This window comes from Marmota flaviventris, chromosome 11 (assembly GCF_047511675.1).
Source record: "Marmota flaviventris isolate mMarFla1 chromosome 11, mMarFla1.hap1, whole genome shotgun sequence".
Taxonomy (NCBI): domain Eukaryota; kingdom Metazoa; phylum Chordata; class Mammalia; order Rodentia; family Sciuridae; genus Marmota; species Marmota flaviventris.
In genome coordinates, this window is record NC_092508.1 from 17,626,700 (window position 1) to 17,638,633 (window position 11,934).

The 11,934-nt window shown below is 56.0% G+C and overlaps 2 protein-coding genes across 2 annotated transcripts; one reads left to right on the forward strand and one right to left on the reverse strand.

Annotated features, from left to right (window-relative positions):
• Positions 1 to 278: 278 nt before the first annotated feature.
• On the reverse strand, positions 279 to 5,848 carry Tmem198 (transmembrane protein 198). The gene is made up of 5 exons (XM_027941966.3): positions 5,772 to 5,848; positions 5,268 to 5,470; positions 2,566 to 3,141; positions 1,192 to 1,394; positions 279 to 858 (listed from the first exon to the last, which is right to left on the reverse strand). The coding sequence occupies exons 2-5, from the start codon at positions 5,431 to 5,433 to the stop codon at positions 721 to 723; spliced, it is 1,083 nt and encodes a 360-aa protein (XP_027797767.1). The 5' UTR covers positions 5,434 to 5,470; positions 5,772 to 5,848; the 3' UTR covers positions 279 to 720.
• Positions 5,849 to 6,061: 213 nt separating this feature from the next.
• Positions 6,062 to 11,062, forward strand: Chpf (chondroitin polymerizing factor). Its single transcript, XM_027942022.2, has 4 exons — positions 6,062 to 6,892; positions 7,854 to 8,427; positions 8,871 to 9,050; positions 9,384 to 11,062. Exons 1-4 carry the CDS (start codon positions 6,588 to 6,590, stop codon positions 10,638 to 10,640), a joined length of 2,316 nt encoding a protein of 771 aa, XP_027797823.2. The 5' UTR covers positions 6,062 to 6,587; the 3' UTR covers positions 10,641 to 11,062.
• Positions 11,063 to 11,934: the final 872 nt, after the last annotated feature.

An 11,934-nucleotide genomic window follows, 5' to 3' on the forward strand; every position in this document is an offset into this window, starting at 1 on the left:
TTTGGCACATTTATAAAAGATTGTAAAACAGGGCGGGGTGGGGAGAGACAGAAGCATGAGGTGTCCAGGGTGGCATGACAGACACCAGACATGCACCGTGCATTTAAGCCCCTCTTCCTCCACCCCCCAACCCAGCCCAGAGCACCACCCCCACCCCCATCCCCTGACACTGCCCTCAGGCATGTGGCTTTGCAGAGGCCAGAGGACCAGGGTGAAGGGCGCTGTAGTCTGCCCTGTAGACAAGGACAGGAACCTTAGATGAGTGGTTGGGAGGCGGAGTGATGAGGGAGAAGGTGGCCTCCTTCGTGTAGACATGCAGGAGAGTGGTCCATGGGACCCCAGCAGTAGGAGAGGAAGTGGGGCCAGCCCTAGAGAAGCCCTACCAATCAGAAATCTAAGGCAAGGGTCCCAATGTCCCCTCCAAGCCTACCGCCTCACACACACATACATGGGTGACACACTCACAACCCTGAGCACACCCCAGTGGGGCTCACACCCCGAGTCCCCCAGGAATCCCTTGGGAGCTTGGGAGGGGACTTCCCCCTCAGGCCAGGCTTAGCCTAAGATAGATCTTCCTTCTAGTGGCCAGGCCAGTCCTCTCCAGGGAGGCGAGAGGGACAGCCGAAGGCCGTGGGGCCAGGCAGCCTGGGTGGTGGTCTGGCAAGCCTCCCCAAGCTGGCAGAGCTGGTGACTGCAGAGTCTAGACAGGTAGAGATACAGCTATACCCGCACTGGGGGTCCTGAGCAGGCTGTCAGTGGTCCGCGGGACCCATACTCATAGTCTGCATCCGTAGGTGAGGCCATGAAGGAGCTCAGGGAGCTCCCAGTCTGCCGGTCCCGGAAGCTCTGGATGTAGCTCTGTGGGGGAATATACACAGGGGTGAGAGTCTTGCTGGAGATGCTTGTCTTGAAATCACTTCTTTCTGTCCTTCCACAAGCCTTATACTCCCCTAGACTGCCCATACCCAGAGTTTCCAGCCCTGAAAACCCCACCACATACCACTTAAAATCCATATTTAGGACACCTTTCTCCTGTCACCAGAGCTGTATCCATTCCACCCTTGGTTCAGGGGTTCTATTGGACAAACACCAGGCCTTCAAGACAGTGACCAGCCCTGGGGAATCATGCTTAGACAGAGTCTACACATTCCCTTCTCCTCCATTCAAGCTGGAGGGGCTCAAGGTGCTCACCGGGGAAAGGACATCTCCATTGAAACGTTTGATGGGCACTGGCCTGCGACGATAAGCAGGGTCAGGGGGCCCAGGCCTTGGAGGAGCCCGGGGACCTCTGGGGGGAGCCCGAGGGGGTCTCTTCTTCCTCCGCTTCTCCTTGCGCTCTTCCTGCTGCCGAATTCGCATCAGCTGCACACGCCTTCGCTGCCGGCTGATGACCACTGTGGAGGTATGGGCAGAGCAGGGTCTCAGAGCCCACATGCCTCTTCTCCAAGCCCTCCCCTTTCTTCCCACCTGAGGTGTCAGGCTTTCAGATTCTCCTTGTCTGTTATTTCCTACCACTACCCTGTCACTTCCTTTCCTTGTCGCCAGCTCCCAGATAGGACTTCCTGTAGTTACTTTCTTCCAATGGTCTTTATGTAAGATTCTTAGACTTCTAGGCACACCCTTCATGGCTGCTGTCTCTCTCCCAATCCTGAGCCACAGGTGACTCTCCCAGGCCAGACACCACCATCTTTCAACTAGACAGCCATGCTGCTTTCTCACTAAGGCCTGTCTCCTTCCAGGGCTTTCTAAACTTAGCAGCAGAACAAGCATCTTGAACACTAAGTGACATTATATTCTTCCTCACTTTAAACCCTCCAATAGGAACTCACTGCCCTTCTAATAAAATCCAGAGTTCTCCTCATAGCCCAGAAGACCCACATCATCAGCCCAACTCCAAAACCTCACCTACCACACTCCAGCCCTCTTGTTCAAATACACCCAGCTTGTTCCTTCTCAGGCCCCTGCCCTTGCTGTTCCCACTACTCTAGCTCCTGGCATGGCTTGCCCCTTATTCTTTAGGTTTCTCCTTACATGTCACCTCTTCTAAATAGCCTTTTCTGACCACCTTAACTATAATCACTTCCTCTGTATCTCCTTCATATCACTCTGTACAACCAGAATTATTTTGTTGGTCTGCTTGTTTATTATCTCTCACCTGCCCTGGATTACACAGGTAAGGGCAGGAAACTTTTCTTTTTTCTTTTCTTTCTTTCTTTTCTTTTTATTTTTTTTTTTTTTGTTGTTGTTGTTGTTGTTTTGTGGTGCTGGGGATCAAACCCAGCGTCTTTGCAGTTGGGCAAGCACTCTTATCACTGAGCTATACCCCATCCCTCCTTTCTTTTTTACCTCTGCTATATTCTCCAGTACCTAGAATGGGGCTGACACAGAACCAATGTTCCATACATTGTTGTGGAATAAATAGTGGCTCATGGTCCCATCCTCCCAGACCCTGAGCTGGGAGCTCTGTAACCCTATTGAGGCCTTGTCCACAGTCCCTCAGCCCCCCCCCCCCCCAACCCTAGCAGTCCCCTCTTCCCAGGCCCACCCTGGCCTCTGCCCTCTCACCTTCAGTGTGGGAGTCCCCCTCCGCCGTCACCCGCCACTGCACCAGAACGCCCATCAGGCTGAGCAGGGGCCAGAGTGCCAGCAAGGCCCAGCTCCGCCAGCAGAGGGGAGGCACCGGTGCGGCCCGCAGTCTTTCCACCACGTAGCGCCCCAGCAGCAGTAGCTCAGCAAAGTAGTCAGCAGCGGTGGCGATGAGTGCAGCACCAGTCACCGCGGTGGCCAAGGTGGTGAGTGGGCGGGGCCAGCGCAGAGTGAGCAGGGCACAGAGCAGGCCTCCCCCTAGCAGTAGCCCCAGTGGGCCCCACACTGAGCCAGGCTGGTAGTAGGGTGCAGAGCCCAGCAGGGCGGCAGCGGCGAGCAGCAGACCGAGCAGCAGCCCCACCAGGAAGAGGCCCACACTGCGCACCAGCATGGCCACCAGCCCGCAGAGCAGCCCAATGCCCAGTGCGATGCCTGCACTCGCCCCAGCACTCAGTTGTGTCTCCAGCACCCGCTCTCGGTAGCACAGCAGGAAGATGACCACTGAGCCAAACAGCAGCCCAGTGAGGAAGAGTACTGCCTTGAAGCAGCGGTAACCTAGAGGGGAACAGAGGCCAGTGAGGGGCCAAAACGAGTCACTGAGCTAGAGGAGGAGTTCAGAGGGGTCAGGGACGTGGGAGCACAATAGAATCCGTGATAAGGACACTAAGATCAGAGAATTGGGAATTACTGGGGTCATGAGGGCATCAGTGATGGAGTCATAGATCATTGACGTCATGAGTGAATTAGTAATGGGCCACTGTAGTATTTGGGATCATACAGCTTAGAGAAATAAATCATTGGGGCCACAAGCGGATCAGCAATACAGTCACTGGGGTCTTTGGAGAGGAATTGTTCAGAGATGAGTAATATAGGAATCAGAACATGAGAGATGGGATCACACTGCTTCAGAAAGGTGACATCTTTGAGGGGTCACAGGGCTTCAGAGACAAAGCATCACTGGAAGGTGACAAAGAGGACAGAGGTAGGTTATTTGGAGAGGAGTTCCAAAAGATAAGATCTTTGTAGGTCCATGGGGTGGGAGTGGGGGTCAGGGGGATTGACAGAACTGTAATCATTGGGACTATTAAAGGGTTTCTGAGAGATAGGAACACTGAGATCAGATAAATGGGATCACTGAGATCACAGTGTGGGGAGGGGTGATCCACTAATGGGGATACAGGGATCAGAGAGATAGGAATAACCAGGGATCAGATCTAAGAGTCATAGAGGGACTTAGAAGGATGCAAGGTAATGAGACAGCTGGGAAGATGGTCATTAGGGCTTATAATTGGTAGTAGGAAATCAAAGAGGAGTACAGGGTGAAATAACAATTGTGAGGTTTCAGAAGAAAAGGAGGTTATAGGGCCATTAAGCCCATTAGCAGTACCTGAAAGAGTGAGGGAGGTGTAGATCCTGAACAGGTGGGAAGATGGAAGTCATAGATGGGGGTCAAGGAGACCCATAGAGAACAATAATAAAGAACAGATTCAGTTCCAACAACGAGAGTAGGTATCAGAGTCCAGAAGGTTCTGGGGTCAGAGAGAGGAGTAGGGCTTAGACAAGGTCTCAGAGTCTAGGAAAAGAAGTAGGACATCAGGGCAACCCAGGAAAAGGAACATGAGGCCACACTGAGCACCTCGCAGAGGGAGTGGGTGTGGATAGTGGAAGAGGAGAGTTGATAACAGACTTTTTGGAGGCCCAGAACATGTTCTGAACTTTTGTGGGGAGTATTTCCTCCTGTAGTTATTCAGCCCAGGGTTTGGAGGGGAGAAGGGGAGGGGCCATCTGATTCCCACTCCATCTGTCTACCCATACTAGAGGCTGCAGAGAGAAGTCTTGCCACACCTCTGCCTAAACTACCAGCCTCCTTTGTGCCCACTGGTTCCAGTAACTTATAATCATCCTTCCTGAGGCTTTCCTGGGGTCCCTACCTGCTTTTCTTTTTTGAAATTCTGTAATTATTGCTGTAGAACCACCAGACACTTACTCTAGGCTGCCACTAGCCCATGTGACAACTTTGTGAAAATTAGAAAAAGGTGTCCTGTTCTCTAGGAAGGGAGCCTTGTGCCAATGCCTCAAGTTTGGCAAGTGGAGCATGAGCTGGATTTCAGCCCCTTTTGCCTACTCAACTGAGCTCCCTTTTGCAGTACCCAACCTATACAACTTTTCACAGCATTCCTGATTACTGGAGCCTGCCTTGTAGGCGATCTCCATGTGTGTGACTACCATCCAGCCCACTCTAATATGTATCACAAGTGTGACTATTCTAGGAGTCTCTCCCCCATCATGCAATATGCCCTGTTGTAAGGGACCATGTTTAATCACCTTGCTAAGTGTTTTCTGTGCCTCCCTAGTATATGACCCAAACTCCTCTCCACTACAATAGCTATTTATTAGGTGCCTACTAGTTCTTTTAACAAGTCTATGTGAGACAAATACCATTGTTCCCTTTGTTGCAGAGAAAACTGAGGCTCAGACAAGGCATTACAATTAGTACACAGCCAGGTTCAAAGTCAAGCATGCCTTATTCAAAAACCGGTGTTCCCTAGAATCTAGAGTCTAGATGATCTATAAACATGTGTGAAATGAAAGGAGGGATTCTGGAGAAGATTTGAGAAGCTACAGGAAAAGAACTGGGGGAAGCAGTGGGGAACCCAGGTGAGGAATGAGAGGGATCTCACCAAAGAAGCAGTAGACGACTCCAAACAAACAGCACATGATGCAGACGAGGGCCGGCAGTGCCTGGTATCTGCGCTCCAGGGGCTGTTCACAAGGTGCACCCCAGAAGACATCATCTGGCTCAGGGGGCAGCAGCTGGAATCGTAGTGTCTCCACAGTGCCCGGCATAGTGCTGGGAATGGAAGGGGGTCCCTCCCAGATCAACCTGACAGATAGGAAGTTGAGGTCAAGGAAGAGTCCTGGGTACTCCTAGGATGAGGGTGGGAGTGGGAGAACTCAGCAAGGACAAGGTGGACAAAGGAATGGTGCCCATTTCATGCAGCTCAGGAAGCATCCTGGAGTGGGGAGCAAAGACAAAGGGAAACAAAAGTGCCTGACTAGAGGAGGCTGGGATGAAATTAAAAGTGGGACTGGGGGAGTGGGGATGAGGGCAGTTTGCAGTCGGTGAGGAGGCAGCCAGGAGACCCGTTTGTGGGAGGCTAAATCTGGGATTGTCCAAGATCTACCTGGGCTGGAGGCGACCTGGGCTTCTGAGCGAAAGAGGCTGTGCAGGGGCCCGAGGGGCCGGGGTTGCTTGGTGCCAGAGGATCCAACTGACTGGGGTCTAGGGAAAGTCCGGCGTGCAGGGAAGGGGGCTGCTGGGCCGGAGACACCGGTCTCTGCGCGGCGGCGTCGCCGCTCCACCTCCAACACCGGCTGGCACTCCAGTCCCGCCGCGTTCAGGGACTCAGGCCGGACCCCGGGACAGAGAAAAGAACAGGAGTAGGGGCTCGGGCTGCCCCAGAGCCGCGGCCCCATGCCCTGAGCCCGCCCGCGGCCTTTGGTGCTGATGGACAGCTCCGGCCCTCTACTCCTGACGTCACTCAGGGCGCACCATCCAAGCAGGGGCGGGCTGCTTCTGACGTCACCCGGGACGCACCAACCACGCCAGGGGGAGATAGGGGACTCCGCCCCCGGCGTCTCCCTCTCCGGCATTGAGGAGGGGGCACTTCCGGGGGTCCTTCCCCTTTAACCTCCCCCTTCTCCTCCCTCTCCGGTAGCTGGAGCCTGAGACCCCACCCCGGGGGCGGGGCCCTCGCAGTGACACGTCGGACAGCGGCTGCTGCGGCCAGAGCTCCCGCGCCAAGCGCAACTGGAGGGAGATTGAAGCATTGCGCTGGGGATTCGGCTCGGGCCGCTGGCTCTGCCCGGCGGGGAGGGAGCGGGCCCGCCCGCTGGGCCCGGGCCCTCCGGATCCGCCCCCTCCCCGGTACCGCCCCCTTGGAGCCTCCTGGGGCTGCTCTGGGGCTGCGCCGGGGCCGGGGGCCCGCGGTCCGGGCGCCATGCGGGCATCGCTGCTGCTGTCGGTGCTGCGGCCCGCTGGGCCCGTGGCTGTGGGCATTTCCCTGGGATTCACCCTGAGCCTGCTCAGCGTCACCTGGGTGGAGGAGCCGTGTGGCCCAGGGCCGCCGCAACCCGGAGACTCTGAGCTGCCGCCTCACGGCAACACCAACGCGGCTCGCCGACCCAACTCGGTGCAGCCGGGAGCAGAGCGCGAGAGGCCCGGGGCCGGCGCAGAGAACTGGGAGCCGCGTGTCTTGCCCTACCACCCGGCACAGCCCGGCCAGGCCGCCAAGAAGGCCGTCAGGTAGTGATCAGCCCTGCCTGCCCCACCCCCGGGCACCGGCCTGGACGCGCGCGCGGGGGAGGCCGCCGGAGGCCGGGTCAGGCTCCGGAAGGAAGGGGCTGGCCGGCCAGGAAGTCTTTGGGCCCAGATAACTTCCGATGCCCCTGCTTTCCTGGAACCCTGGGGCTGGTTTGAGGTCCTCTCTGGGCCCCAGCCCGATGTGAGCTGAACTTACCTGCTTCTGTCCTAAGCTGGCTCCACACAATGTTCCCCCAAATGACCTCTTAGCTCCTCGGCTGGGCTATTGGGGTTGGATAAATCACTAATATATAGGATGAGTGTATAAAGAGAGGGAAAGAAAAAAAAAACTAGATTTACCTGTATCTTATTCCTGATGGGTTACAAGGACCATCTTGGGGTGAGATGGGGAGGGAGGAATGTACTCATTAATGTCCTTGCTGGTGGGTTGAAATCATTTCTCCTGAGTAACACTGGGCTCAAATTCCAATTCTGCAATTTACCTTCTGTCTTACAAAGGTGCATTACTGTCCTAGTTTGCCCTTCCCCAGAACACACTCTATACACCCCTGTGCCACATATTCCTTTACATCATTCATGTGATGTGCTTGTGATATTACAAAGTATTATATAGAAATAAGTATATACATGGTGTGTCAAGCATTTGGCTAAATGTTTTAAATGACCGCTTTTAAAGAGGGTTAAGGTTAAATAGCGTGCTCCAGGACAAAACTGCTAAGTAGTAAAATCAGGAATCGAGAGCCATGATATATCTCTCATATCTGCATTGATATTGCCATTCCCAAATGCAAAGTATAGTGGGTAAGACTGTTTCACTTAGAAAGATGTGCTATTCTTATCCTATTCATAGGCGAGGGGACAGGTCCAAAGAAGGTATGGCCAGCTGGAGCCTGTGTATGCCCTCGTGTCTTTTTCTATAATCCTGTACTGTCTCTTCCCCCAGGACCCGCTACATCAGCACGGAATTGGGCATCAGGCAGAGGCTGCTTGTGGCGGTGCTGACCTCACAGGCCACATTGCCCACTTTGGGCGTGGCTGTGAACCGCACACTGGGACACCGGCTAGAGCGTGTGGTGTTCCTGACTGGGTCACGGGGCCGCCGGACACCCACTGGCATGGCTGTGGTGACGCTAGGCGAGGAGCGGCCCATCGGGCACCTGCACCTGGCACTACGCCACCTGCTGGAGCAGCACGGAGACGACTTTGACTGGTTCTTCTTAGTGCCTGACACCACCTACACTGAGGCGCACGGACTGACACGCCTAACTGGCCGCCTCAGTCTGGCCTCCGCTACCCACCTCTATCTCGGCCGACCCCAGGATTTCATCGGTGGAGAGCCCGTCCCCGGCCGCTACTGCCACGGTGGCTTTGGGGTGCTGCTATCCCGCACACTACTACAGCAGCTGCGCCCCCACCTGGAAGGCTGCCGCAATGACATAGTCAGTGCACGCCCAGACGAGTGGCTGGGACGTTGCATCCTGGATGCTACCGGAGTGGGCTGCACAGGCGACCACGAGGTGGGAAGATAAGCTTGTACACTTCCCACTGAGAGGCAAAGGTGTGGTGGTGATACAGGCTTTGGTGTTCATTCCAATTCTGTCATTTTCTGTCCTTGTGACTCTGGGTACATAACTAAATCTGAGTGTCAGTATCCTCATACATGCCAATGGAAATAATTATTGCCCAGGATTGTTATAAGGATCAGAGAAAATAAGGCAACCTTTCACACAGTAGGTGTTCAATGTTAGTTATTTTATTTGAAACCCTGGACAGCTCTGACATGGTTGTATGTCCAGTTCACAGGTGAGCTAGCAGAGGCCAAGGTCACTCAAGCTCAGTGGGTCACAGTATACTCCAACCCACAGAAATCTGACTCCAAGCCTACAATTGGTTGTAAGATGAGGAGATGAGACACTTTGAGACAAGGGTGAAGATAATTCATTATTCTTCCTTTCCTTAGGGGGTACACTATAGCTATCTGGAGCTGAGCTCTGGGGAGCCTGTGCAGGAGGGAGACCCTCGCTTCCGAAGTGCCCTGACAGCCCACCCTGTGCATGACCCTGTGCACATGTACCAGCTGCACAAGGCCTTTGCTCGAGCTGAGCTGGAACGCACGTACCAGGAGATCCAGGAGTTGCAGGTATAGTCTGGGTTTGGAGGTGTGGGGGAAGGATGTGGGACAAACAGGGCCTAAAGTCTCAAATCCCAGGGAATATAAAATTAGAGCCCGAATCACAGAACAAGCTTATTTCCCAGTCCTTGTCTGTTTTCACATTCTCAGAGGAGCCTCCAGAACCCATCCCCACCTTGTAACTGTTAGGCTGCAGAAAGAATATGTGGGGGCCCTAGATGGGCAGAGTTGTGTAGAGGACTAGGGGTCCAGCCTGAGTGGCATCTGCCACCTACCCAGCCCCTCTACTGTGTGCTGGTGCTAGGATCTCTGCCTTGCTCATGGCCTGTTTCTCTGGCTCAGTGGGAGATCCAGAACACCAGCCGTCTGGCTGCTGATGGAGAGCGGGCGGCTGCCTGGCCTGTGGGCATCCCAGCACCATCCCGCCCCATGTCGCGCTTTGAGGTCCTACGCTGGGACTACTTCACAGAGCAGCATGCCTTCTCCTGTGCCGATGGCTCACCCCGCTGCCCACTGCGTGGGGCTGACCGGGCTGATGTGGCTGACGTTCTGGGGGCAGCTCTGGAGGAGCTCAACCGCCGTTACCACCCAGCCCTACGTCTCCAGAAGCAGCAGCTGGTTAATGGCTACCGTCGCTTTGATCCGGCCAGGGGAATGGAGTACACACTGGACTTGCAGCTGGAGGCACTGACTCCCCAGGGTGGCCGCAGGCCCCTCACCCGCAGGGTGCAGCTGCTCCGACCACTGAGCCGTGTGGAGATCTTGCCCGTGCCCTATGTCACTGAGGCCTCGCGTCTCACTGTGCTGCTGCCCCTGGCTGCGACCGAACGTGACCTGGCCCCTGGCTTCCTGGAGGCCTTTGCTACTGCAGCACTGGAGCCTGGAGATGCAGCAGCTCTGACGCTGCTGCTACTGTATGAACCACGACAGGCCCAGCGGGCAGCCCATGCAGATGTTTTTGCACCTGTCAAGGCCCACGTGGCAGAGCTGGAGCGGCGTTTCCCTGGTGCCCGAGTGCCCTGGCTCAGTGTGCAGACAGCCGCCCCCTCCCCACTACGCCTCATGGATCTGCTCTCCAAGAAGCACCCGCTGGACACACTGTTCCTGCTGGCCGGGCCAGACACAGTGCTCACACCTGACTTCCTGAACCGCTGCCGCATGCATGCCATCTCTGGCTGGCAGGCTTTCTTTCCCATGCACTTTCAGGCCTTCCACCCAGCTGTGGCTCCACCACAGGGGCCTGGGCCACCAGAACTGGGCCGTGACACAGGCCGCTTCGATCGCCAGGCAGCCAGCGAGGCCTGCTTCTACAACTCCGACTATGTGACCGCCCGAGGGAGGCTGGCGGCAGCCTCAGAGCAGGAGGAGGAGCTGCTGGAGAGCCTGGATGTGTATGAGCTCTTTCTGCGCTACTCCAGCCTGCACGTACTGCGTGCGGTGGAGCCAGCACTCCTGCAGCGCTACCGGGCCCAGTCCTGCAGTGCGCGGCTCAGCGAGGACCTATACCATCGCTGCCGCCAGAGCATGCTCGAGGGCCTCGGCTCGCGAACCCAGCTCGCCATGCTGCTCTTTGAGCAGGAGCAGGGCAACAGTACCTGACCCCCGTCCACCATGGGCCCTTGCACCCTGGCGCGGCTGCACCCTGCCCTGCTCTTTCCCAATAACCCACAGCCACCTGCCAGTCTCGCTGGACAGGGCTGGCCAAAACCTCAGACCCCGGGGCAGCCTGCTGGTCCCCTGCTCTGGCTTTGTGGGACCCTGGGCTCAGGACAAACCCTGGGGGAGGCACCCCCAGAGTCACCCCTTCATGCCCCAAGCCCAGTCTCCCCATGACGCTGCTGATTCAGGCTGTGGCCTCTGTGTATTTATGCCTGACGCCAGCCACATCTCCTGGGGTCTTGTCCTAGGGGCCGGGCTGCAGATGAGTTGGAGACAGGGGGAGCTGAGGGAGGGGGGCATCTCCCACCTTCTCCCTTTTGGACCCCTGATGAAGCTCCCTTAATAAACTGGCTGAATGTGGACTGGTGAATCTGAATTTTTGAAAAGTAGGGGTTGGAGAAGTCGGGGGTTGATCCTGAGGATGGAGGTGTCTTGTTCTTGCTGGGGACTGCATTTCCTTTTGGGGGATCAAGTCATGAGCATGCCCATCCCAGCCCCAGCCACTGGCATATGTTAGGTCACACAAACACACTCAGAGAATTCTTTATGCTTCTTTATTCCCAATTTTGTCAACACTTTATAAAACCAGTCTGGAGGGAGAGAGGCCTGGGAGGGCTGCCTTCCCACCCCAACCCAAGCTCAGTCAAGCTCTGAAAGGTCTACCTGCTCCCTGCGGAGAGGACTTGGGGAGGGGTTGGTGCAAGGGGACTAGGAGCTAGGCCAGACCTGCTGGGCTACCCACTCCCCCTGCCAAGAGGGAAACTGGGCCTGGAAAGGAGGAAGTAGGACTAGCCCAGCACACCTGAGTCCCAGGGACTTGCCCTCTTCTGCTGACATTGGCTCTGGGACCCTGGCTGTCCTGGAATCACCCACCCCTGTAGCCCCACCCACCTTCTACATATGTACCCCACCCCACCCTGTCTTCCCTAAATATATACAAATGTACAGAGGGTTCCACCCTGCAGGGGTGGGCTCCATCTCCACCTCCCTCTCTATTCTTTCCTCCCCCTGCACAGGGGCCCTTGGTCTAGTCCCCAACCCTCCCTGGGCACCAGCCCTGGGGGTGGGGAGACCCTCCTAAAGAGCAGCAGAGGCAAGGATCAGGTGAGAGCAAGAACTGAGTCCTGGCCCTCAGTGAGCACCGCCCGCTCCTCTTAGCCTGTGCTGCCCCCAGGCCTTCTGTCCCAGGAGCAGGAGGAGATAATATTGGGGATCCAGGGAGGGATTCTGGACT